The sequence below is a fragment of the Gopherus flavomarginatus genome, chromosome 14 (assembly GCF_025201925.1).
Source record: "Gopherus flavomarginatus isolate rGopFla2 chromosome 14, rGopFla2.mat.asm, whole genome shotgun sequence".
Lineage (NCBI taxonomy): Eukaryota > Metazoa > Chordata > Testudines > Testudinidae > Gopherus > Gopherus flavomarginatus.
The window spans coordinates 10,638,625-10,665,045 of NC_066630.1; the positions used below are offsets into that span (position 1 = coordinate 10,638,625).

The window sequence follows — 26,421 nt, forward strand, 5'->3', positions numbered from 1 at the left end:
TGTTTGCCACTTGAATTCAGAAATCAAATGCAGTGTTTTGACGATTACATTACAAAGCTACTGTTCTGGCATAATTGCTAATTTTTTAAGCTTTCCTTTACAATACCAGAAAGACCAAAGCATTCATATAAATTTTCCCACACACACCCAAGGGATCACTGATCTGAGGGTTCATCGAACATTTTATTTTAAAAACCAAAAGGATTCATGCAATTTAATAACTGCCTACTCAGACTTTTGCTTTCATTTGTTAGATTAAATTGCTCTTTGTCTAAGACTCTGGAACACATTTTCCACATGCTTTTGGCAGGCACAGTTGGCTCAGTTATGTACTAGGTAACAGTGTATGAAAACAGCTAATTAGATTCATTTGTGCACCCTGTTTTCCCATTTGCAAATTAAGTGCTTATGTAGGGCACATAACTGTTCCACACATCTATCTGAAAATCTGACCATGTACAGTAACTCCTTACTTAACGTTGTCTCAGTTAACGTTGTTTCATCGCCGATCTATTAGAGAAGATACTTATTTAAAGCTGCGCAATGTTTACTTATAACGTTGTTTGGCCATGGGGGCTTGGAACCAAGGTTGGCTGGCAGCCCCCCTATCAACTTCCCTCCACACCCACCCTCAGCGCCTACCGCCCACCAGCGGCCCCAGAGGATCAGCAACTCTCTCCTCCCTCCCTGCCCACAGCAATCATCTGTTTTGTGGTGTTCAGGAAGCTTGGAGGATGGGGAAGGAGCAAGGACATGGCACGCTCGGAGACAGGGGATGGAGAAGGGATGAGAAGTGGTGGGGCATGGGTGGAGCCTTGGGGCAAGGGGCGGAGTGGGTCTGCAGCAGAGCCAGGGGTTGAGCACCCCCCAACACATTGGAAAGACTAGAAAGAGGAGCAGCTGGATGATCCATCCTCTTTCACACTTCAACTCCACCACCGCAGCCAAGCTTCACAATCATCATTGCTGAGTACAGTATTGTTTGTTTAAAACTTATACTGTATATGTCTATAATGTCTTTTGTCTGGTGAAAAAGTTTCCCTGGAATCTAACCCCCTCTATTTATATTAATTCTTATGGGGAAATTGGATTCACTTAACATCATTTTGCTTAAAGTCGCATTTTTCAAGAACAAAGCTACAACGTTAGGCGAGGAGTTACTGTATGCTAATCTTTAGCCTGCAGGGAATTGCTATGGCCTCCTTATAACGCATCCCATCAACAGCTCTCCCCAAATGCGGTTCCATACCGAATAACCTGCCAAGCACAACTAGTGGCATCAAGGACAGAAGAGAATTGTGACTGCACAGCCCCAAGGACAGCAAACACTATCTGTACTTTTCTACTCTGTGCTAAGGCTGCATCATGCACAACATATAGTTATAATCCCATGAACGAGAGAAACCATCTCAGTATGAACAGGGCAGCATTGTGCTAATGGAAGACATGAACCAAATCCTGAATTCCTCACCTGGCTTTCAAGGTCTGCAAAGTTATCAGTTGACATGTCTTCAACGTAATTAGATGGAAAATAGTGTTGGACTTTTTCTCCATAGTCTCCTTTCCACCTGAAATTAAAAAAAGAGACAACTGAAGACCTTCAAACACAGACCATTAATTAAGCAATAATCCTGAATAAATTGGTCATTAATCCCCAAGACCAGCTTGCTAGTTGGCCATTGCCAAAACAAAAGTGACGAAGTAGCTAAAGCGCTAACAAAGAGATCATTAATTGTGGTAGGTGATTTCAAAGGGATTGCAGCTGCAGTTAATGACTTAAGAACCTTCCCCTTCAGCACTAAATACGATTACGTGGTTGATTGCTTTGTGGAAACAACTAGAGGACATTAGATTCCTAAGCATTCCAATCAATGCATAAGTCAGGTAGGAAAGAAAACTTGTGGGAGGATACTCAGAGGATGGAGATAACCTAAACCCATTTTGGTTTTCAAGGGGTGTTGTGCAAAGCCCGGAGAGGGATGCTGCACTGACACAGGGTTAGCCTTTGGAGGGTCTCCTGCAAGAAGTGGGTTTTTGGGAGGGATGTGAATGAGGAAAGGGAGCAGGCCTGACATTCTGAGATAGGGAGGCTGTATAAAGCATAGAATGTTGGTACAGGGGAAGGTACAGATATGAGAGTGGGAGAAGGCAATGAAGGGAGCACTGATGCTGCAATAAAGGGTGAACATCAAAAGAATGTGGGTAGCAGGAAAAAAAAAATCAAGCCATGCCATACTTGGAACCACTACTGCCAGCTGTTCCAGAGAGCACCACTGGTTTTCTTCATAGCAAGTTTTGCTATTCCCAGTGGAAGATTTTTCCCCTGCCCATTTCTCTACAAGGATACCACTTTCCTTTGAGGGCTAGCAATGCCACTACCTAGAAGAGACAGATGGGACTCCTTTCAGATCCCATCAACCTCATTATTGGCTTGTCCACAATGCAGTTACCAAGTGATGCAAGTCATTCCCTCCTGGTAAAGATAGTGACCCCTGCCATCCCAGACAGCAAAGGATTGGACCTAGGACTCAAACCTGGATGTCACACAGCAGTACAGAGTGCTATCCACAGGGTCACTCCTCTCAAAAGGTCTTTGATGGTTACCAAACACTTTACAGTACTTCTTGTCAAAAAGCCACGCAGGAACAATGTGTGTCAAGGTGGGATGCTGAGAAAAGTAAAAGGGGATTTTCTTTCTTCATCGACTCCTGGGATGTATAAGGAACAGCGGCTGGGTCAGAAGCAGAGATTTTTAAGAATCCCTGCACAAAGCTGAATTCATTTCCACATCACATACACCCCATGCCGGCTCTTCTACAAGGAATCACTCTCCTTACCAGCCTTTTGTTTCCTTTGTGACGTTATGAATTAGGGCCCCTCTGCAGAAGCTCAGTTCATCACTTCTTTTAGCTTTATAGTCATATATGGCTTTCACTGTTCTCTGAGGCTTTAAAAGGAAATGAAATAAAGGGGTCAGAGAGAGGGACAGGTCACAAAATGATCAATAAATCCTTCTCAGAAGAAAAAAGAAATTAGATCTCTTTCTTTATTAGGCTTGGTAAGCTTAACTCTAAGGTTCCAGAGTGACATCTGCTGGCATAAGGGAGTGTCACTGTTTAACCAAGTATCAGAGAGGTAGTCGTGTTAGTCTAGATCTGTAAAAAGCGACAAAAAGAGTCCTGTGGCATTTTATAGACTAACAGACGTATTGGAGCATAAGCTTTTGTGGGTGAATACCCACTTTGCCACTGTTTAACCAGTATTCTTCAAACACCAGCCAAAAGAGAACTTCTTTTGTGGATGCATGGTTATATAACACAGAGAACCGTGAACTATCATCCCTGCTTACATACACCCAGATACAATCTGAGCCTCAAGGCTTGGGATGCAGTCTCTCTCTCTCTCTCTTCAGCGTATGCATCAGTCCTAACATCCCCTTCAAAACCTCATCAACAATACCACAGAATAATTTTTCACTAGGAAACCCAAGTTTCTATCAGGACAAGCAATTTCCTTATCTTGAATTTACTTCTACCTGAATTCTTTCACAGTAATTCACAAATCATTAGTCACAAAGAGAAAGAACTATAGCTGAATGTGCATTTACAGCCAAGATGGCTTTTGCAAGAATTACAACCAAATATGTATTTACCATGCCATCTGTTTTTAAATGTTAAACAAATGCATAATAAAAGTAATTTTAAAAGTTCAGTGCTTTACAAAAAGTGTGCAAGACTGTCCATCTTCATTTGCATGCAAAACCCTGATCTGCACGAGTAATCATTTTTACTGGTGCATAAATGTAGGTTCAAATTTCCAGGCATATCCACACAAGCATGCATGTGAAATCAGGATCACCTAGGCACACTGAGAAGCCAGGTGCCCAATTTCTCATCTGGATAAGTAAATACTAGGTTTGCATATAGAAAATGCGTAGGTAAAATTTTGGAGGATGGGCTGAAAAAATTATACCCCTCTTGAGTTTTACCTCCCACCACAAGCCAGATACAAATATTGAAAGTACCAGAAAAATACTTCTGACATCTTTTCAGACACCTACAGGAAGGTTAGTTTGAAAAATCATTTAACCATAAACGTACCACTGATGGGGTTATTTCGTTAGGCTCCACATACATCTTGACATCATAGAGCGAATTAATATCTTTCTCCTAAAAATGGAGAGGAAAAAACAGAGTTAAGGAAATATATTCTTAATCTACAAAAGGACTGTTCTACAGAGTAAGGGGCCCTCATGTGCTGTACACACGTATCTACAGTATCACTTCAGCAATTCAGAAACTGTGGGGCTGACCAAAGCTGGGAGCCCTGACTTCTGTTAGAGGCCCATTTCTATCACTAGCTCACCATGTAGCCTTGGGAAAGGCACAGGCAGGTTAAATGACTATCTTTGATCAAACAGTATTATGACCATACCACCTCACAGGAGTATTACTTAATTCATTAAATGCTTGTGAAGAACTTTGAGATGCTGAGTGAGATTATTATGTGGAACTGAAAAAACTAGCAGTTGGTGCTATGGCTTTGGTTCCATAATCACTGCAGGTCTCCTAGCTTACATAAAGGGCTCTCTTTAATAGACAAAAAACTAAGCTGCAAAAAACTGCTTTGACGTAGGTGCTTACTCCCCCTCACCACCCCCCCGCCCCGCGTTTGGAATTTTATCTCCTTCGTCTCCTACCATGGAGGAGGATGGTGTTTATCTTTCACTGAATCACTTCATTACAAAGGTAATCACTTGCCGTGCTGTAGCGCTCTAGCAGTTCCTCAGTCACAGGGTAACGCAGTTTCATCTTCCTATACAGCGTGTGCTTTTCATAGTAGGTCACCAGCTCGACTAAGCTTTCAAAATAGGCAGAGGTGCCCAGAACAAAGTGGCGGCCTTCTTGTCGAATTCTGAAGTGCTTCACTTTCCCCTCAGCTCTGTGGAATTAGTACAAGTGCTCTGATACTTTAAAAGTCAATGCGGCCTAATACAGTAAAACCTCACTTACCATGAACTGGATCATGAACTGACACGTTTTAAATGTATAACAAAGTTCTGCACTTTTCCAAAGCCTCATTTATCCAAATAAATTTCAGGTTCCCGCATTCAACTCACAAATAGAACAGATTCAGGAATTGTCTCACCCATCTCCAATATGTGAAGCATTGGAAATACCCTTATTTTTTTCCTGTTTTCATTTCCCCATTAACTCTCACACTTCAGACTCCTCTCAGCTTCACCAGTCATCTAGCCAAAAAGGATTTATCTGGACTAAGATTCTCTTCGGAAGCCTGTCACTGTCAATCACTTTTAAGTGACAAGAAGCAGTCTCCCCAGAAACAGTGGCTACTTTATCCCTACAGTGCTCCTGATAGCCACTGCAATCTACTTTTAAAGGAAAATTTCCTATTCACTTAAGCAAAAATTTTGAATTTTTGGTAATCACTGTAAAAACCACCACCCAACCACTTTTTGATATATGGAGGATACCTACAAAATGTTCAAACCTATGAACTTTTCTGGCTATGAAGTGTTTTCATAAGGACACCACTGTATAGAATCCATAATGGACTTTAATACCCTATCTTCCCAATAGGAGAAAGATGAAACTAGAGCTCACTGCAGACTTGAGAAGTCTGGAAATCTTCAATGCAAAGTACATAAATAAGACAGCATGTATCTGCACTCCAAGACAATATTTTATACTGCATTAACAGACATGATTAAAGAAACTTAATATGATTCAAAATTGCAATAGAATATACTACAGTTCTTATAAACATACAGTTTCTCTTATTGAAACAGTTGTTATAAAGCAGTTACCATTAGCAAGGATACTTAACAGCAGACATGTGGCAACTTTCATTTTTAGTGAGCTGCGTAATGTAACAGATGCTGAATGAATGAACCTCAAATTATTATGCAACTTAAGTAAGTTTCCTCTGGTCAGAGACCTGGGGTCTGTAGTGCTGATCTAGAACAGAAACTGCACTGGCATGCAATTTCACAGAAGCCAACAGAGGTCCACACGCACACTACAGTATGAGATATCCTGGGCCAAGTTTTTAGCCACACTCAAAATTGTCCACTCCATACGTGCACATATATTTTGCCCACGCATCCACTTACGTGTGCACATCAAGAAACTGTGCAGCTAACTACCCAAGCTGCAAGAGCAAACTCAGGTTTTTTTCATGCAAAGGCTACAAGAGGAAGATTTGCATGTTCAAAACCAGAGAGCGTGAATAGCCCTATAAGTTGCACAGTCACATGTGTCTTTTCTTACCTGAATGTCATGGCAAATGAATCGGGCTCATCTCTCTTTCTAATCAGAAACGCTCCATCTCGAGGAATTCGCATCAACATGTCTTCTGCTTCTCCTCGACTCAGGTTACTGTAGTACCAACTACAGTAGAGGGAAAGAAAATGGACAAGCGATTACAAAGCTTGTCAAAGTGTCACTCAGTAAGAATAACTGGCGGTATTACTAGAATTATAGCTTGAGACATTACAAGATAAATTATACATTAGATTTTCCTCATCATGGCACATATGACAGCATCTTAAAGCAAAATACTGTAACACATCAGCTTATTTGGGGTAAAACCATCAGGAAAACATCAGAACACCTTGTCTGCTTATAGTAATAAAACATAAATCAACTTGTCTCCATAGAACAGTGGCAGAGAATGCTGCTTTATCTGTTCATAACCAAATGCAGACTGGAGTCAGAGTTTTGACATGGAAGATTTTAAGGAAGAGTCCCGATATGGGCTAGGGAAAAACAGCAGACATTAGATACTTCCTTAGGACCAGATTCTGTCTCTCACAACTACTACTCAAGATGAGTAACAATGGTAGAATCTGGCTCTGATTTCAGTGGAGCTAGAACAATTTACCTTAGTCGAGGCTCTCCACACAATAATGTAAAAACAAAAAACAGCTGAATCCTACAAGGCATCCTCAACTCACACTAACTTCAAAAGGTATCTCAGGATGTAGAGGATGGTACAGAATCAGGCCCCAGAACATGAAAACTGTCTAAAGTCATGGACATATGTTTTGCGCACAAAGTAATCTTTTTTTGATCTGTAGAGCAAACAATGGACCAAAAGTGCACATGGTGCATGAACAGTAACTTCTGAATTCCCCAAATTAGTTGCCAGACCACAAGCAACAACTCAACACCAAACCCTACTTGCTGAGTTCTTTAAATTACCAAGCAAAGAAAGGGAGCTGGGAGAGGAAGGACTTGGTATCCTCTGGGTGAATTACAGCTTTCCCTGTTTCTCTGAATTGCATACAGTTACCAATGAGCATCTACTTTACCACTAGCCCCCCATGAAGCCCAGAGTATAACCTGAATCTTTCATGGTTCTTAGTGTCCCTGGATGCATGAAATCCATGGCCATATATGACAACAAAAAGTTTCACACTTTAACATAACAACCCGAGCAATTCACTTCATCTGTACATACTCTTTAGTTTCATGAGGTTTGGGGTTAGGCACAGCATCAGTCAGACGCAGCTCAAACTCAGCACATCGCAAGTGGGCTTCCTTGTAGTGTTGAACGAGATCGTAGATACTATCAAAGGTGAGGTTGTCGGTCAGGTAATATTTCATGGTATCTCCTTCACTATTAGAACGGATACGGCAATGCTGGACCCTACCTGATCTCCTTAAGAAACGAAGAGGGAGGAAAAAAAACAGTTAATAAAGACCGACGTTGAGGATGTTTTCTAACCTCTCCTGGTTGATTCTAGTTTGTGAATTTATAAAGTCACAGCAAATCATGTTGTTTCTTTAACAAATAATAAAATTGCTGGGAGTTGTTCTTTTCAACCTACAGAGTTTTAAACGTACCAATATGCATCGCTGTAGAATTAGCACAGAAGGCTCTCTCACCAGTAGCTCTATCTGATATATTGTTACTTACAACTCCAGACTGGGAAAAATTAAGCAAAATCTTCCATTTTTTCCCCTACAGGGACATCCTCTTTTATCAGCAAGATCAAACTCTGTCAATGGAAATGAACTTGGGAAACTACCTGCTCAGCTTGGAAACGGATGATATACACCAGTGCAAATGAGATCCAATTTTGGCCCACATACTGAAGAAATATTGTAACAAACTCTTCATGCTCCTATAGCTTTAGAGGAGTGGAAGATTAGACCAATTACCTATTCCAATCAATGAACATAACCCCAAATGGAGCCCAATCGTGCCTAGCAGCGTTAGACTAAATTGCACCGTAATCCAAAAAGTGTGATCTTTCCACAACTGCACTAAATCCCCCTTTCCTACTTCCTGCCATAGCAGCTGTAAAATCATATTTTCTAAAAAAATATATTCTTATGCAATATAGTAGAATAAACACCACCAGTACCAAAAAAACAACTATACCAGAATGACAGGGTGTAATCATTAGGGAAAGTTTCACTTTCCCTAACTAGGAACGTTCCATCCTTGCCACCCATTTCAGCACAGTACTCCTGGAGCAGCCTCTCAGCAGTTGTTCTCCCCTCTTTCATTTTCCCATGGAACCATTTCTCGTTGCAGTGCAACTCAGTGCGTTTCACGTCCTAGATCACATGAGAAGAGTTTCCATTTTAAACTTGTATTTTACCATGACAATAAATGGTCTGTCTCAGTTAAAAGGACTTCTACCATGGCAGGTCAATTTTCTAGCTTCCCTGAACTTTCAATACCCTCAAAAAAAAAAATGAATGTCTAAAATCTGAAGTATGGTTTGCTATCAAATGAAAAACAAACTTGGGCATGTGCTGTGAGAGGTTATGGCTGCTGTGCACCTTTTCTTAATATTCCTCAAAAAGTTCTGTATCATGATTTTCATATTCCCCCTTCCTCAGTATGGAGAGGTTTATTATGGTTGTAATGTGCATTCAGGTAAGTCAGATCACTTTTCAGGTTGCTTACAGTCAAAAGATTTTCACCTTCCTAGACTTGTGCAAGTAGTTATGATCTGTGGCCAGAATCTTAAAGAACATACTCTTCTAGATCAGAGAGTCTTCTATTTTAGGATTTTTTGACAAGAGGATTTTAGCTAATCACAGCACTGAATAATCATATGAGACCCTCTCATCATTAAAACCTGCATGAACAGGTGATCTGGCTTGCATGTGGCTGAACTGTGCATCCAGATGTTAGTGATGAAAGAGCCCACATGCAAACTTCCACGTTGACAGGTGGAAGCCAGGTTGAGGCATCGCTGAAATTCTAGCCCTTACTGAGTCCTGTGCCTCAGCTTTAACGTCTCTAAAATGGGGATAATAATTGCTCATCTCTGAAAGACCTTTGGATGACAAGTGCTATTACAGAGGTGTGTTGCTGCGCCTCAAAGATTGGGAGAGCAGTGGAATACGTACAGCAGTGAGGCCAGCTACCTAGTAAAGAAACTTGTCTAACTTATTTAGAGATAAAAGATAATTTTAAATGGCCCGCTCTCCCATGGTACCACTACTTTCAAGATAGATGATATGTTTCTCAACTTTCTAGTAAAGTTGTCTACATAGAAAGATAACTTTAGTAGAAGCAATGGCATCTGGTCAATTAGGAAACAAAAACGTTATAATTAATTTATATAAATCTTTGCAGCCCTGGAGCTGCCACGGCAGGGAGAGGCACCTCTCACCTGGCCTCCAGCCCAGGTGCTGCTGCGGGGAGAGAGGGTTGGGAGGAGTCCTCTCTCCCCGCTGCATGCCCGGGGCAGTCTGCACTCCAAACCCCTCATCCCCAGCCCCACCCCAGAGCCCATATCCCCAGCCAGAGCCCTCGCCTCCCTGCACTCCAACCCTCTGCCTAGGCCCTGAGCCCTCTCCAACACCCCTGCCACACATCACCTCCATATTGGTACACATAACAAAATTCATTCCGCACATACATTGAAAAATTAGAGGGAACATTGCCAGTCGCTAGAGAGTATGGGGATGCAATCCATAACCAGATATCACAAACCTGTTGGATATTTATTCCCAAATGATCCTTTGAAAATTTTCCTGGGGATTTCTAGTGGAAATGATCGCACAAAAGGAAATGAAGAATTAACCTCTCTTTTGTTAGTAGCTGTATGGCTATCGGTAATCGCTCATTGGAAAAGAAAGTCAATCTTACCATAAAAGAATGGTTAAAACAAATGAGAGGTTGTTGCTATGGGAAAATTAAAAGATCGATTGTGAACCCAGGAAAATAAACAAAATACTTAGATATTTGGTTCTCTCTTATTAAATACTCAGGCAAAGTAGATTCACCTGCGAACAAACCAGAGTAAGTGTCTAATTGTTTTGAATATTAACAGTTGGTAGTCATGCTTGATCTGTTAAATACACACAATCAGATATTTCACACAGTTTAATAAAATCACTAAAAACTACATGTCATAAGTGTTATAATGATGCTCATTCTGAAATACAGTAACACCCTGCTGGAGAGATCTGATGATTATATTCCTGTGTAATGCCTCTTAAAACAAAAGCTCACTGTTGTAATGATTAGTGTTTTGTTTCTGATATTTACATAGTAAGGATTTCTAAACCCATTAATGCTTCCTAAATAAACAGTAAAAAGAAAAAAAAAAGGTGTGCTATGTTATGTGTCATTATTTAATGAATCATCTTTTGTTTAGTCCTAGAATAGGAATAATATCCTGGCAGATGAATATACTGACAATAAAGCATTTGATATTTGTTAAACACACCTGTTTCAGCACTAAACTGCCCACAAGCCGTTTCATTGTCTTGCATGCTCATCTACACTGAAAGTTAACCATGCAGTAAAGATGCTTTGTTTTACAGAAAACTGGGTTATAAAAGTGCTTAATAAAGACCCACATTTTCATTAAGTGATATTTGCAGGTGCACCCAATTATCTGACACAGACTCTCCACTGAACAATTGTACAGGCAAATGTTTTGTGAGTGCAAAGAAATGCATCTGTAAACATGGCAGGGGCAGTTTAAGAGGATGAATTTGACCTTAAATGTTAAAAAGCTTGATGTAAAACTCATCTCCCTTTGGTTTTATATTAAAGGGAGAAAATAATCTTATTATTCTCTTGATGTGAGCATGTAATTCCCATTGGCCAAGAGATAAGGAAGAATGGCACTCCTTTAGACAGTGTAATTCTTCTTTATATACCAGGAGTGGCCAAACTTACTGACCCTCAGAGCTCCGTAAGACAATCTTCAAAAGTTCAAGAGCAGGGGCACACCTGCCAAGGCTTGGGGCTTCAGCTCCATGGGAGGTGCCTGCCAGGGCTCTGGGCTTCAGCCCCTCTCTGCACATGGCAGAAGCCCCTACACCCTCCTCTGCACTGCAAGGCAGAGGTCCGGAGCTTACCTCCTCCCTCCCCCCTGTGTGGTAGGTAATCACCTTTAATGAATCATCATCAGCGTTCTGTTCTATAGCATCACTGAATGAGAGCTTTTCATCTGCTATGGCACAATAGTGCCGAGTCCATGCCTAGAACACAAAGACTAAGTGTTAGAACTGTTAACAACAGAAGAAGATAACGCTATCCATAAAATTAAAAAGAAATAAAAATACAACTACTAACCACCAAGAAACTGTAACAATAAATAGTAATTTAACAACATAACATCTTACGCAGTGTCTTTTCCAGACTCACTTCGGGTCACCTAGGAGCAAATATTTTTCCCTATTGCTGTTGAGAATGCTCATTTAAATCTCAAACACCAAAGAAATTAAAAAACCTTGCAACAAACTGCAGCAAACATCTAGGAAATAATACCTGTTCTATCGTATCCCACATGTAGAGTTCTCCTTGTTGCTTTTTCTCCTCTTTCTTGTCTTCTGGGTTTGTATCTACGTCTCCCTTTGGTCCCAATTTTTTATGCTAAAAAATATAAATAAAAATCATATGTAAGGCTGGTCACATCACCTTGGCACATCTTGGTAATATTATCTGATGCCTCCCTCCTCTCAAGCTTTTCTCCTTTGAGAGTGGAGGCTATATGCGGTCTTAAACATTAGGGGCAGTTTTCCGCACTGACTGCAACTTTAACCTGAGGGTTTCTCTGCATGGTAAGTTAGCGTGCGCCAAGCCAGCATGTGAATCGACAGTGCACCAGCCTGTCACACACCGGACGTTGCTACAATGCAATAAGAACTACACACTAGGGCTTGCACTGCGCTGTAGCAATGTCCACACAGAGTCATTAGGGTTCAGCATGCTGATGTGCTGTAGATTTACACCCTGGCAGTAGCTTGCCATATAGACAAGCCGAGTGCTCCTCTAACTTCCTGACAGCAAGCTTCAGATGAGGGAGACAGAGGAGCAATTACTCTGATCAGAGTCCACAATTCATTAGAAGAGACAGAAAGTTAAATGACCTTCATGTGGTAAGGAAGGAATGAAGATAAAAGAGGAATAGTTGTCAGGCCTCAAGATGAAGAGAAAAAGAACATGAGTAAAAGGAGAGAAACTAAGGAGGAAATAGGAAAAGGATTATAAGAAGGAAACAGGTGATTATTTCTCAATGTGACCAAATCCTGCCTGCTTCACATAGGGATATAAAGCCTTAACCTCTTTAGCACCACTACGACTGTACTGTGCAAGGGGTAAAAGAAGCAACCACAGACATAGAACATCAGGGTTGGAAGGGACCTCAGAAGGTCATCTAGTCCAACCCCCTGCTCAGAGCAGGACCAGTCCCCTGACAGATTTTTGCCCCAGATCCCTAAATGGCCCCCTCAAGGATTGAACTGACAACCCTGGGTTTAGTAGACCAATGCTCAAACCACTGAGCTATCCCTCCCCCCCAAGTGCATGCCATAGCAAAGTGCTCCATGGAAGATCTCTCTACAGCAGTGGGGGGGGGAGTAACCAGGAGGATGAAGATGGGGACTCAGGCATGATAAGGGCACTTTAAGGGCACAGCCAGTGCACCTGTAATTACAAAATCCCACCTACTGGAAGCAAAGGGGCCACATCAGTGCTCAGAGATGGGGGAGGCAGAGGATTCTTGTTTCACAAATATAGACATGAAGCTTTTTATTTTTCAGTGGACCAAGTTTTGGCTGATGGAAAGTACATACAAAGCATATTCCAGTACCCTGGAGAAGAGGGTTTTCAGCTTGTGTGTAATTCCAACTATGATATATGGAACAAAGTCCTCAGCTATAATAAAAAAAGATGCAGCAAAGATTTAGAGCATCCCAGTGTGACATGGAGATGTATAGTAAAAGGACAAAACAAGACCGAACAAAGAGAAAACAAAGTGAAGATATAACCAATGTGACTGATACTCCAGAGAAGGTTAAACAGATGAAATGGCAACAGATGGGATATTTTATAACAGGAGGTTCCGAAAGAGGAACCAGACAGGGCATATGATGCATAGCCAAGTAGACAGGAAGGGTTCTTACTAGAGCTTGGCAAAACGAATTGACCATCATTTTCTCAGCAAAATAAATGTAGATTTGATAACACTGAAATGTTTCATGAATTTGTGTTGACTTTGCCAAATTGTTTCAGTTGGGGAAAAAAAAATCTGAGAAAAAAATCAAAATGTTTCATTTTGAGATTTGTTTAGAAACAAAATGTTTCAATTTTCTGGTTCAAATTTACTTAATTTCAGAATTTCCTTTAATTTTATTTTTAAAAAATCAAAATCATTCAAAATGGTTGAAATCAAAATGAAACATTTCAATTTTGTTGAAATGAAATGTTTCATTAGACACAAAAATATTTTTTTCAACTTTTCAATTTGCTGGGGAAAAAAATTGGTCTTCACAAAAAAATTGTTTTCAATTCAACCCATATTTTTGTCCCCCAGAACTGCCAGTGATCTGAAAAATCTGTTATTCACTGAGCTCTACTTCTACCCTCAGTTTCTCATTTCAGGACAGTGATGGTCATTTTTGTAATTACATTTTGCCATATATTTGTTCTTTAAAATAGATTAACGGTGTTTGCATTAAAACCACTTGCTTTCAAATATTCTAGTATCCAGATCCAGTCTGAAAGAACAGCAGCAACAAGTCTCCAAGCTTGTCTACAAAGTGCATTAGTCTGCACTGGTGAGGTGTAAAATCTAGTGTGCACTAGCACGTTGCATGTGAATCCAGCTGGCACGCACATTAACATAGTACTGTTTGAAATAGAACTATATTAACGTGCACTAGGGAATACTAAACACACACCAGCAGGGTCCACACAGGCCAGTTACTGCCTGACACACTAGAATTCACCCCTCTCTCGTATAGACTAATGCACCGTGCAGACTAGTCCTGAGTCATGGGCCACACCTCTCTTCTACACATCCAACAGCAATAGCTGAAATTGCAAATCATTACATTTCAAATACCTAAATAATAGATAAACCCAGGTTCAAATTCTCATACATCTGGTTAGTCCTTCTGAGATAAACTGAGTTCCGTGAGGTTCCCTGGGTCAGTCCTTCAGATAAACCCTTAAAAATGAACACTGAAGATCTCACTGGCATTTTTCTTCAGAGTGAGAGTTTACATGAATGTTCACGGACAAAACACACCAAAGGGAAATCTGAGTCATGGGCCAAAGCTCATTGCAAACTAGTGGCCCGTGTTTGGGGATTCTTTGAGGCACTCTCAAGATAGGAAGTTGTCTGATGAAACTTTTCTCTTGCGCAGGTTTTACTGTAGTTTGCAAACCACTTTGGAATCTGTAGGGACAATGGTGCTATAGATACAGATTATTATGGCTACATGCAAGCAATTTCTCTTCCATGCTTTATATGGTCACAAAGTGTAAGGATTCACAGATAAGATCTAAACTTATAGATCAGAATGCTCTACTTTGTGCTCCTTTGTGACTCACAATGGAATGCCCTGCTGCCATTTACATGCATTTCCACGTACTGTATTTGCACTGAATGTGTCTTTTGTCTACAATTTTAGAATCTATGTTATTGTTTTCTAATAGGAGCTGTAAGGCAGAAGCCTTGATCAACCACAGTCGTCATTATTATTTTATTTTATGTGAAAACATGGTGAGTTTGCCCCAGTGTTCTTGCCAAAGTCCAGCTTTCTAATTTTCTGAAAACTCCACTGCAGTTTTAACTGGAGAAGCTGTTCTTCTACTTACCTGAGTAAACACTGCTGTGCGGTACTGTTGGATCAAAATTTCTGCTGAGTTCCACTAGGTGGACTGAATGATTCTAAGAATAACTGATTCCTATTATTAAGGGAAACCTCCATTTTTCAAAGTTGCAACCTAAATTGCATATGTAAATCACATCCTTTACTCTTTTTGTGTGCCAGAGTGTTGATTTGCCTTTGCAATTTATGGAAGTGGCATCTTTTGAAAATTCAGTCTGTAAAGTGCTTTGTGATCCATTAGAATGAAATATTAATGTGATTTTCCATTCAAAAGAACACTTAACATTTTTAAGCACGTTATTGTGCAGAAGGTCTATGATGAGCCTCTGTAGTAGTGAGCCTCACTGAAATTTAATGGTGACATTTTAGAGGCTGAAAGGTTTGCTGGGAGACCTTTAGGAAAGACATTTCTTCGGGCACTTGAAACAGCAACATTAATAGCAAAGAAAGCCAACAGCAAGCAATTTAGTATGTATTTTAATAAAACTCAGTAAAATGTTGCCAAATGATAGTCATGTGCACTTGGCAGCATGTACCCTCTTCAAGCCCAAAGCAGCCCCAAATGCTTTACAATTAAACCAATACTATGCAATCAGAGGCATGAATCTGTTAAGAGACTTGTCCAAGGCCATACAGTGTCTAAGCAGCTAAGCCAGGCATCCTGGCTCCCACTCTCCAGTTCTAACTACTAAAACACACAGGGGACTCTTAGTAAAGGAAACATGCCTTGATGATGAATTTTTCTTTCAGCTGGATTGGCGACGGCAGCTGATCTGCACTGACTTCAATTGGTTTCATTAGGAGTTGGTTCCCAAACACCTCCTTGAATACTTTGGCCATGTGGCGCTGCTGTTCCACACTGCAGTGCTCTTCAATTGACAGGATCACTGGGAACCTTGGTACAAGAGAACAGAAAGGCAGAGGCAGCATTCAATTCCTGCTTCTGAAAAAGCCAGGGAAGGGGGGAAAAAAATATCCAAAGCAAACTGAGGACTGAGTGGCTCTGGGGAAAGGCTGCAGATGTGCAATCACTGGATCACACCACCACCACCACCAAACATGAGCAGTGTGAGGAAGTGTCAGTGCATTCCTCAATACATTCACTATGCTGATGGTTTGACATGTCTGAAGCACTGGGACTCCCGTGTGCACTGTACATGGTTATCTGAATGTCTGATCATGGTGAGGATACCCATGCAGCTCAGTTAGCCAACTGCAACAAAGAGGCTTGGAACACCTTGAATATTAAGATGCCTTTTCTTCATTATTGAGCTCCCAAAAATGAAGTGTTTCCAAGCAAAATAACAATGTGCCAGATTGTGGCAACTGAGTACAGGCTCAGACTCATGTAGACGGCAACAACCCCAGTGGGAGCTTTGAGAGGTGTGTCATCTCCTAGCCTGTCCCATCCCCAAGAGGTTCTCTCCATATGTTCTCTCCTCTACAGTCAGCCAGTTACCTTGCATGGCGAGGAGTAAAGGAGCCTGCAGCCCCAAATCCTTCCTGCCAACAGGCAATACTTTTCCTTTTAAAAGGCGTTTTAACGAAGGGCCTGACGAGGACAGCTGAGACACTGCTGCAGCCCATGTTATCACTGCAGGAAGCATGAGCAGGGATTCCCCATCTCCTCAGCTGCAATCTCATCTACAATGGTAAGTTTGGGCCTGTGAGCTTCCCTCTCTCTGATGCTCTGCTCTCCAATTCTAGTATTTTTAAAAATCACATTTATTAAAGTTTTACAGCCGCAAACTCATCTTTACAGACAAGCAGGGAGATGGGGAGACTGTTGGGGCATTTCCTACCTGCCCGAGCAGCATCCTGACATTTTGTGGGCCTTTTCTTGAAAATAGGATCTATTAAGATCTAAAACTCTTGGTGATTTACAAAAAAAAACAAAAAAACAAACACACAAACAATCACATTAGGGAAAAAGACAGGCATCTTGGCCTTTTCAATTAACCAAACATGAAAGGTTCCTTTTCTCCTGAGGAAAGCTCTAAAATCCTCTAAACCAAGTTTATACATTAACAAAAACCCACTCTGATGTGACAAATGCATGATCCTTGATTGCCTGCACCACGTCATCGAATTTGATTTTTGTTGTCCGTGTCCATCCATGATAAATGATCGGCTTCCCGTCAGGACCATCCCAGCAGTCCACTAGTGCAGACAATAGAAGAAATAAGAGGCCATCTAAATAACTCCAATATACAGAATACAACACACATACTTTTATGTTATATTAAAATGATTTGCTAAGTAGATTTATATCCCTCACAGAGGAGATTAAGTTTGCATAAAGTAATGGTAATAAAAAAAAAATAGAATATGGAGGTTCTAAAAGCACACACAGCTAGGAACAGAAAAGTACGAGTTTAGGCAGCTGAATTCTGGGTTTACTAGTGTCCACCAGAGTTTAAAGTGGCAATATGCTGCTCCAAGAGCAGCACCTATCCTAGATGTACTGGAGAAGGGCACGCTGGGGCTTAACCAATTAATTTGTTCATTCTGGTAGCTTCATCTCTGGTGTACACAGTGGAATAGGTTTTAAAAGAGCTGCTTGAATTTTAGTGTTTCAAAGGAATAAAAGAAGAGCAAGCGAGCAGGGAAATGATGGAATTCTGAAGGATGTTGGTTCTAATAGTTAGCACATCCTTTAAACAAAAAAGGATTAATTTTGTGTTACAAAAACTACAAGTTTTGGTTTTGCTGTGCTTAGCAACCACAGGAAGCTATGCAAAGGTGAAGAACAAAAGCATTCCTGTCACAAACCACTCCACAAGCTTGTTACTCACGCTCAATACATCGACATCCCATTCGAAGGCATCTGATATAAGCTTCTGTGGAAGATTCACTTCGAAGCTGGTCTCCTGTGAGGTATCTGAACAGTAAAGAGGGACCATCAGAAGGAAGGCAACAATTTTTAAAAGGGTCCCATATATTCTGTTACAGAATTTCTGAATGTTGAATCTTTTTCTACTGTGAAGGTTTTGAATATTGAATTTTTGACTCTCTATGAAGTGAGTGGACTTCTCTGAATCAGATGCTAAAGCACCTTGGCATGGGTCAGTTAGCAAGAATTTCCAAGAGTTCATTCATTGCCCTTTGCCAACTTTTTGTAGAGTAGAACATCTATACAATATATCCAAACTCCACCAAGTCGAGGCGAGGTCAAACAGTGTACCTGTCTAGTGAAAGGGAAAGGTCCCCATATACTCCATAAGCCATTTTTTCTTATTATACATGTTATTTAAATTCCTTGGGATATTTTCTTCACTTTTTCTTTTTTTAAAGCAATGTTAGATGATAAACTTCCCCATTCCTGTGAATTAACGTTCCATTTTGTTATGTTGCTGTTGCACCCAGTGCTGTTTAAGTACGAAAATTCACCATGACATAGATTTGTATCTGGCCTAACAGTTTGCATGCCACAGTTCACAGAGGACAAGTACTGACAGCCTTACTACAGTTCAGAGAATTTCTACGGTTTTGACCAAACTTTCTCTGCATTGTGCTGACTGGATGTTTGTGAAGGAGTGGTAGGAAGAGAGGGGGAGGGTTGGAGTAGTTTCTTCGCCTCAGTTTCACTCCACACCTGCTCCCCTTACCCTCTTCTCCCCTGACCTGCACCTCCTCACCCCAGTTTTCTTCTCTTTCCATCTAGCTGATCCCCAAGTAAATGCACTCAAAAAAATTAATTGTGGCACTAACATGACATTTGCTGCCATCAGACTGCTCACTCTGCTTGTGTTATACCCCTTCCCTTAGCCTGTGTGTGTCTTGTCTATTCAAATTGTAAACTGACTGGGACAAAGACCATCTAATACTCTCTACAGCATTTAACACCATGGGGCACCATTGTAACAAACATGATTCATAATAGTAAAATGTTTAACAGGAAACCCGCCCCCAAAATGGTAATTGCCAACAATGTATAAAACACAGAACACATTTTGGTTGTACAATAAATCCAGAACAATAAGGAAGATCAAAGTAAAGGTTGCTACTTTTAATTCCGCTCTCACATGCCTTTTTATAGCAGCACCTATGGTCCCTCTCTGCTAGAATCCTTGTCTCCCATACAAAGGCCATGTAGGGCTAGTTCCTAGCCAGTAGAAATGTGTTGTTTCAAGATCCACTAGCCACATGCTTCTTCTTCCCTGAACCACCTCCTTCTGCAGTGTGAACTGTCACAGAGCTTTGGTCTATCCCAGAGTCCCCACTCACACCAGTAGCCTGCTCTTCCCCCATCTTGCTCAGAACAACCATCGCAGTTCTGCTATATTTCAGGTCATATAAAGGAGGACGACAGTTTCCCCAAAATGATCCAACCATGTTAAAAAGTTATATTACATATTATCTTGATTTTAGAAGCGGCCTGGGAACAAGGACCCCAGGTGCTGTCACATGCTTCTTTTGTAAGTCTAGATAATATATAAGCTCAAAATACTATCATATAAAAAATTCTCTAGATGTTTACAATCTGGGGCCACGTCCAGACTACCCGCCGTATCGGCGGCTTAAAATCGATTGCTCAGGGATCGATATATTAGACGCGATATATCGATCCCTGAGCGCGCTTATATCGATTCCGGAACTCCATCAACCCCAACGGAGTTCCGGAATCGACAGGGAGAGCAGCGAACATCGATCCCGCACGGTGTGGACGGGTGAGTAATCCGATCTTAGATATTTGACTTCAGCTACGTTATTCACGTAGCTGAAGTTGCGTATCTAAGATCGATTTCCCCTCCGTAGTGTGGACCAGCCCAGAGATGCATGCCCAACAGATTAAAATGCTGTAATACAGGTAATGCTCAGAGTATCGGTATCTCTCGGTAAATACAACCCACCACAGTGAAAGGAAGTGGTAAATAACGTGTCCCATGGAGACCCTCTGACAGAGGACTTTGACCCAAATTCTGCAGCCCAGTCTCAGGCAAAAGTCCCACTACATCTGGCCAGCAGGATTTGACCCTTTAGGCATTGTAATGCCCAGGCACAATGATGCTAACTGAACAGAGCTGTAGGTGTCAGGAGGAGCAGAAATTCCATCATTAGCATGAATTTTTGCACCCAAAGTCATTCAATCCCCATCTTCTGGCATCAAGGAGTTACAGGAAACTCAGTGTGGCAGTCTGAGCTCAGCTTCTGGACTACATTCTTTTAACAAAGTTTCTTGTGCTCTTCTGTTGGAGGCGGGAAGGAAAAGTAGGGAAGGGGTTGTGTTTTCTGACACTATAACTCAGTGAAAAAGTGAGTGAGTCTTATCAGATGCAATTTCTCAGTTAGGCTTCACAAATCCAGTCTGAGCACCCCTGGTGTAAAAAACTTAAACTAACATTTGCTTCTCTTAACATACACCAGGTCTCTCTGATCAGAGACAGTCAAGATTTTGGAAACTTACGTGTTGTGAGAGGAAGAAATCCAGTAGTGGGACAAAGGGTTATTCATATCCTGAGCATCTACTGCATCATATTTATCATCCCAAATACTGTTTTCTTTTGAGAAAAGATAAGTGAGAAACTAAAACAAAAAAAGAGAATGGATTTAAATGCGTGCAATCAGAAAAAAGAATTTAAACACTAACAACAGAGCTTAGAGGAACTGCCCTCTTGATAACAGAGGAGGATTTGCCCAGCAAACTAAATTTCAAGGAACTAGAAGTGAAAGTTAAACGTATATAGAACTATAAGAAAATATTTTATCTCACCTCATCCACAAAGAGGAAGGGCTCAGTAGTTTCTCTCATAGTGTCATCTATAAACTTTGTCATTCGTTCTCGGACTTTACTGAGATCCTGTGCCCAAGACTCCTTTAAATTAAGAAAAGTTTATCATTTAAGTTGTTTTATTTTATTACCAAAAAAGATAATAAGACTTAGTGAATGAAATTATATATTATATAACATGAAAGAGACAGACAGACACCCATAGTAGTGATTTACTAAACTGCATTCTTCACTGCCTACAGTTAACAGAACTGCATCTTTTGATGAACCCATCCAGAAAGAAAGACACTCAGTGGTTCAGGCTACTGCTGCATTTAAAATCAGTGTCTAAGATCACATAACGATACTTGTAAGTGGGTGAAACCAGAATATCTGGAAGTTTTACAAACCTCTCTAGCTGTTTGAGTTCACTGAATTTTTCTACTGTAATTTAGGTTCATGTTTTTTTCCCCAAAGAATATTCAGGAATGGCTTTTTGTTAAATGTTTGTCCAGGGCCTAGTACAATAGTCTGGTCAGTGACTAGGGCTCATAGACATTACAGAAATAAAATAATAAATGATAGTTTAAAAATAAAAAATAATGTCTTTCCTAGCTAACAAAAGCCTATGTTATGTTTTAGGAATCTAAGATGCCCTCTGTCTAAATGCTAGGCTGTCACAGGTGGGGACTCTATATATGGGTGAAATCTTGGCCCTACTGAAGACAGAGAAAATCTTCATTTTGGTCTCTTCTAACTTTTGAGTGCTTGACTTTACAACCTTTATGCTCTTTCAACATTGTTTTGTAGGGGAAAAGATATTAGGTATTCCCATACAGGGAATGCATGGGAACAATGAACTTCAGTGTTTGATTTGAGTGTTCAAACAAATTTGCAAGCCTGGAGTTCAGTAGTGGCTGTGGAACGTCATAAAGCTTAAACATACAGAAGACCTCCAGACTTTCCAAAGATGTAGAATATGCACACTGTAATACAGCAGGCAGCTTCAAAAATGAACTGCTTTGTTCCTTTAGTGAATCTTTGGCCTGACAATTTTTTTAAATCAATTTATTCATTACTTTATCAGTCAAACTAAACCATGCTGTCTGTGAATCAGGATCAGAACTGTTACAGATGAAGACAAGCCCCTTCCCAGATCACTGAACCCAACTGCCTGCAAGTACAGGGCAACTTCTTCAAAGAGAGCACCCATCAGGAGTGAAATTCCGGCCCTTTTCAAGTCAATGGCAAAACTCTCTTTGATTCCAATGAGGCTGGCACATCACCCCAAATGTTTATATTGTGCCAGCCACAATGAGGCCAGAGCCAAGATTTCAGTCCACATGTTTACGTGGTGCCACCCACAATGGGGCCAGGGTATCACCCTTGACATTTACATGTCAGTCAAGAACCACCTCCGTTTATTTAGAAGCTTAGCAGAGGCCAGAAAAATCCATTTGCACACCTTTTTGTTCTTTGTGCAGTTGAAAAACAGTAGCTCAATGAAAGATTACACTTTAATAATTAAGACCAATGCTCAGATTTAGCCCACAAGGTTCAATGCCAATTATCATCAATCATCCTGTATGTCAGACTGTGACTCTTTGAAAAATACATAACGCTGTGAACCTTGGTGAGGAAGAATTCTGAGTTTCATAACCTTCTCACCTGCTGCTCATGTAGCAAAAATCTCTGGAAGTCATGCAAATGAACTGCTGAAGCATCTGGACGGTCAGTATTTCTAGACCAAAAGAAAGGGAAAAATTTTAGAAGAAATGTTTCATTAAAAAAAAAAAGGGGTAGATCAAATATCATATAAGTCAGGGCCTTAGCAGGACCATGGTAGAGAACCAAATAAATTATATCATGAATTTACAACTTCATCCGAAGGGGGTCCTTCCATTATCTTTAATGGGCTTTGGATCAGGCCCCAAAAGCAGCTGTCTAGCATCTGGATCACAAGCCTTTGAATCAGAGCTTCTGGGTTTCCTTCCCAGCTTTCATAATGATTCATTCTGTCACCCTGGGCAAGTTACTTAACTTCTCTCTGTTTACCTTTTTGTAAAGTGGAAACACCACTCACCTCACTAGGATGTTGTGCATCTTAATTATGGGACTATAACAATATTATTGTTGTAAATTATTTGCATAGCCATAATCCCACAAGCCATTTCTTCTGGATATTTATTGGATGAGCTGACATGGAGAACCAAAACCTGATGCCAGCAGTCCCAATGAGTTCAATAAATTCTACTCAGTAGACTAAAGAATTGGGCCCTATATTAAAGGTAACCATTTCTAAAGGAACTTCTCAAATGCTTTAAACAAAATTGTAGACGTAATGTTCAAAGTTATGATAAACTAGTTTCAGAAAAGTATAATAGCAGCAATGCTTGTCATTTTTATGCTGCAGCATCTCATTTCTTCAACATGCTGTACAAAGAGTTAATTTTCAACTCCCCTAAATAAATAATATACCCATTTTACAGAGAGGGAAACTGAGATTCAATGACATTCCATGATTTAGGATTAGAATTCTGCCCTGCTTCTGTCAATTCCATGCACCACATGCTTCTTCAGTTAAAAATTAAACTTCTCCATCAGAAGACACAGAGACAACTTCTGTCCTAGGCTAAGCATGAGAAGCTCTGACTGAAATCCATCTGTGGGCAAGATATTGGCACTTATCAACAGCTTCCTTATGCCACTCTTCCTCTGTCCTTACTCAGGAAATCTTCCACTGAAGTCAGAATTTTAGGACACGTGTCTTAAAATGTGAGATGTTAAAATTCATATAAAATGGTATATGAAAAATGTTCACTTATCTTAATGAGTACCATAGCAACAAGATATGCCACCTCTGGTCACTAATGAAAATACCATTATAGAGAACAGTGACATCACTTACAAACATGAATGGACTTTGAGATTCCATGAAATCTTTGGGTATGCAAAGTCCTGAAGCGTTATAATCAACACACACATGCACAAAATTATAGTAACAGGAAATCTCACCCAAGAATGAACACAGAAGAATCCTTTTTGAATTCATCAAGAATCTTAAGAGGAGGAGAGAAAAAGAGAGACACACAATAATCAGAAATATCTGTAACTATTATCAGGGACAGAAATGTCTACTTGCATTTTATACAAGCTATGTTAGCACGATAAATTTTGAGTTAAAATGAAAGGTAAGAAACAACAGACTGTCATCTGTCGTGATTACGCTTCAGGCCTTCTCCATGTAAAAGCATACAATTCACAGCCAAACTTGGTTTTGCTAATGCACATAATAAACACAAGCAGTAAAGTTTCCTCCTAGATAGCCCAGAAAAACTGGAAACATGTATCTTGTATCATATTTAGTCAGCTGGCTACAAAATCTAAACTAAATGGCCTCCAGGTTGGACCAGCAGAGTACAGAGCTTGGGAAACTTAGTTGTAAACAGTAATTACGCAATCTGAGGAGTCTCCTTGAAATGATGCACCAAGAGTGTGGACAATCAGATAACCTCACTATACTGTGCTACGCTCTCCTCTTTAAGTAACTTTTTTCTCCTTAAGGTGTTTAAGTGAAGTGTCATGAAAAAAGACATATCAACAAGGTTAGCTAAACAAAGAAGTCTTACTTCAAGCATATGGTTCTTTTTAATAGCATTTTACAGATCTACATTACAATGATTATGCTTAATCTGCAAAGCTGAAAAAGAGAACTACTAATAAACTATGCCCATGTACAACTGAGGATAGAAGGTTTCAGTTTTAACAATATCCTACATATTCACAGGCACAATTAACAGGGTGCAGAAACTAGCATTCAGATATTTATGCCAACATTTTCAAACTTGGGTGTTTAAAGTGAGGCACCTAAATAAGAGCCCTGATTTTCCGAGATGCTAAACACTTACAGCTCCCATTGACTTCATGAATCTGGATGAAATGAACATTTGGAAGTAGTGATCAAATAGCTAACCAAATAAATCGCTAGCATAATTCCATGGCATTTACACATCCCAGTGACTGTCACAAGCATGCCATGCAGTACACCAAACATCTCCAGACATAAGTGAGAATGGCAGTGGTCATTATTTGGTGATCATGACATGTCACCAGCATAATTTAAAGAGTATCCTTTGGCATATGGGATAAATTAAATTGGGAAGTCATGCAAAAACAAAACCATTATTTCACTTAACATTTATTAATTGCACCTGACTAAGGCCATCCTACAAACTGGGCAGAAAGACTCACATGACATACAAAATCCCATTACACGTGTGCACACTTTCACCTTTTAAACACCCAAGAAGCAACACAAACTTCTTATCTATTTATTTTATGAATCCAGTTATTGGCATTGGTTGTCACAGACACATCAAATACAATACTGTAAGTGAGGGCTTTTCTATGGTGGGGGATGTGAGGAGAAATCAGTATTCACCTTTTATTCAAATCAAGCAGGATAAGAGTATGTAGATTGACTATCAATCTATAAATGAGCTTACCGATTTCTGCTGTTCAAACATAATTTTCTTGTAGAACACGTGAAATTGTTCAAAGCTAAGTTCTTCTTTGGGAGCTCCTATTTCCTGTGAGGAGGAAGTATTAAACAGTGTATTTGGAATAGCCTAGGTTACACCTGTACAGCAAGAAACGTGACATACCCTTTCCAGGTGCCATAGTCTTCCAAGGCATATATGGCTGCCATACTTTTACTTTAATTGTTTTGAGGTGATGGCTAATTGATTTCTTAACAATGACATTAATATGCTAATTGAACAAACAGAATCTTGATTTGTAACACACTGTTCCTGCCCCTCATCTCTGTCCACTACCCCAGCTCAGAGTACCAGCAGGCAGTTAGCCAGTTGCTCACTTAAGAAGACAGCTGGCAGATTCTGAAGAATGACTCACTCAGTGCTCATTAATCAGAGTACCAATAACTATAATTCAAGGCTTGGAGAATAGAGAGGTATAAAGCAGGAAAAATAAGGGGATCTTTAAGGTTCCTGCAGGGATGTAAAGGGGCCTCAAAAGTTATTAACAGTAGTTTACATTGAATAGAAACCAAAAGTATTGCTTCACTCATAATGCAAATTCTAGCCTTAAAACAGGCACTGACCATATCTTCCTACACATTTTCACAGTGCCAAAAAGAGGGCCATGAGCCTGATTTTGACTTTGGATAACACTGCAATATTAATACCAGTAATAAAGATAATTAAAAAAACTCTTCTGCATTACATTCAAACCTAAACTCTGAAATTAACCAATATTAAACAGATTAAATCACACAATAAGAAGCAAAAGCCACAGGCAAGATGCTGCATAAAAGAGTCAAATATTTTCACCAAATATTGGACATCAGGTGCTTTGGATAATTACCGCAAATCTATCCTTCAAGAATTTCACACTGCCTACTTTGAAGTTTACTAAGGGGAGTATGGTCTTCAGTTCTCTAAGGCTGATACTGAAAAACAAGAGGGCAAAAACAGCATTCTGTTAGTATCTAGGTAACCTACAACTATCCAATGGCATATATTTTCATCAACACAAAAATTTAATTATTGATATAATTTTAAAACGTTC

The 26,421-nt window shown here is 40.2% G+C and overlaps 1 protein-coding gene across 1 annotated transcript in view; it reads right to left on the reverse strand.

The window, feature by feature from the left end:
- The window catches only part of PLCG2 (phospholipase C gamma 2), a 104,599-nt gene that overhangs the window by 20,274 nt on the left and 57,904 nt on the right, over positions 1-26,421 (reverse strand). Inside the window, exons 6-23 of the mRNA XM_050923006.1 lie at positions 26,218-26,302; positions 25,338-25,421; positions 23,848-23,891; positions 22,501-22,573; positions 20,836-20,937; positions 20,530-20,648; positions 17,918-18,003; positions 17,162-17,282; positions 15,849-16,017; positions 11,773-11,877; positions 11,394-11,483; positions 8,410-8,588; positions 7,483-7,683; positions 6,291-6,410; positions 4,761-4,941; positions 4,101-4,169; positions 2,838-2,947; positions 1,472-1,568 (exon numbers count right to left, since the gene is read on the reverse strand). Of these exons, the coding sequence (XP_050778963.1) occupies positions 1,472-1,568; positions 2,838-2,947; positions 4,101-4,169; positions 4,761-4,941; positions 6,291-6,410; positions 7,483-7,683; positions 8,410-8,588; positions 11,394-11,483; positions 11,773-11,877; positions 15,849-16,017; positions 17,162-17,282; positions 17,918-18,003; positions 20,530-20,648; positions 20,836-20,937; positions 22,501-22,573; positions 23,848-23,891; positions 25,338-25,421; positions 26,218-26,302 (2,035 nt within the window). The remainder of the gene's footprint in view (positions 1-1,471; positions 1,569-2,837; positions 2,948-4,100; positions 4,170-4,760; positions 4,942-6,290; positions 6,411-7,482; positions 7,684-8,409; positions 8,589-11,393; positions 11,484-11,772; positions 11,878-15,848; positions 16,018-17,161; positions 17,283-17,917; positions 18,004-20,529; positions 20,649-20,835; positions 20,938-22,500; positions 22,574-23,847; positions 23,892-25,337; positions 25,422-26,217; positions 26,303-26,421) is intronic.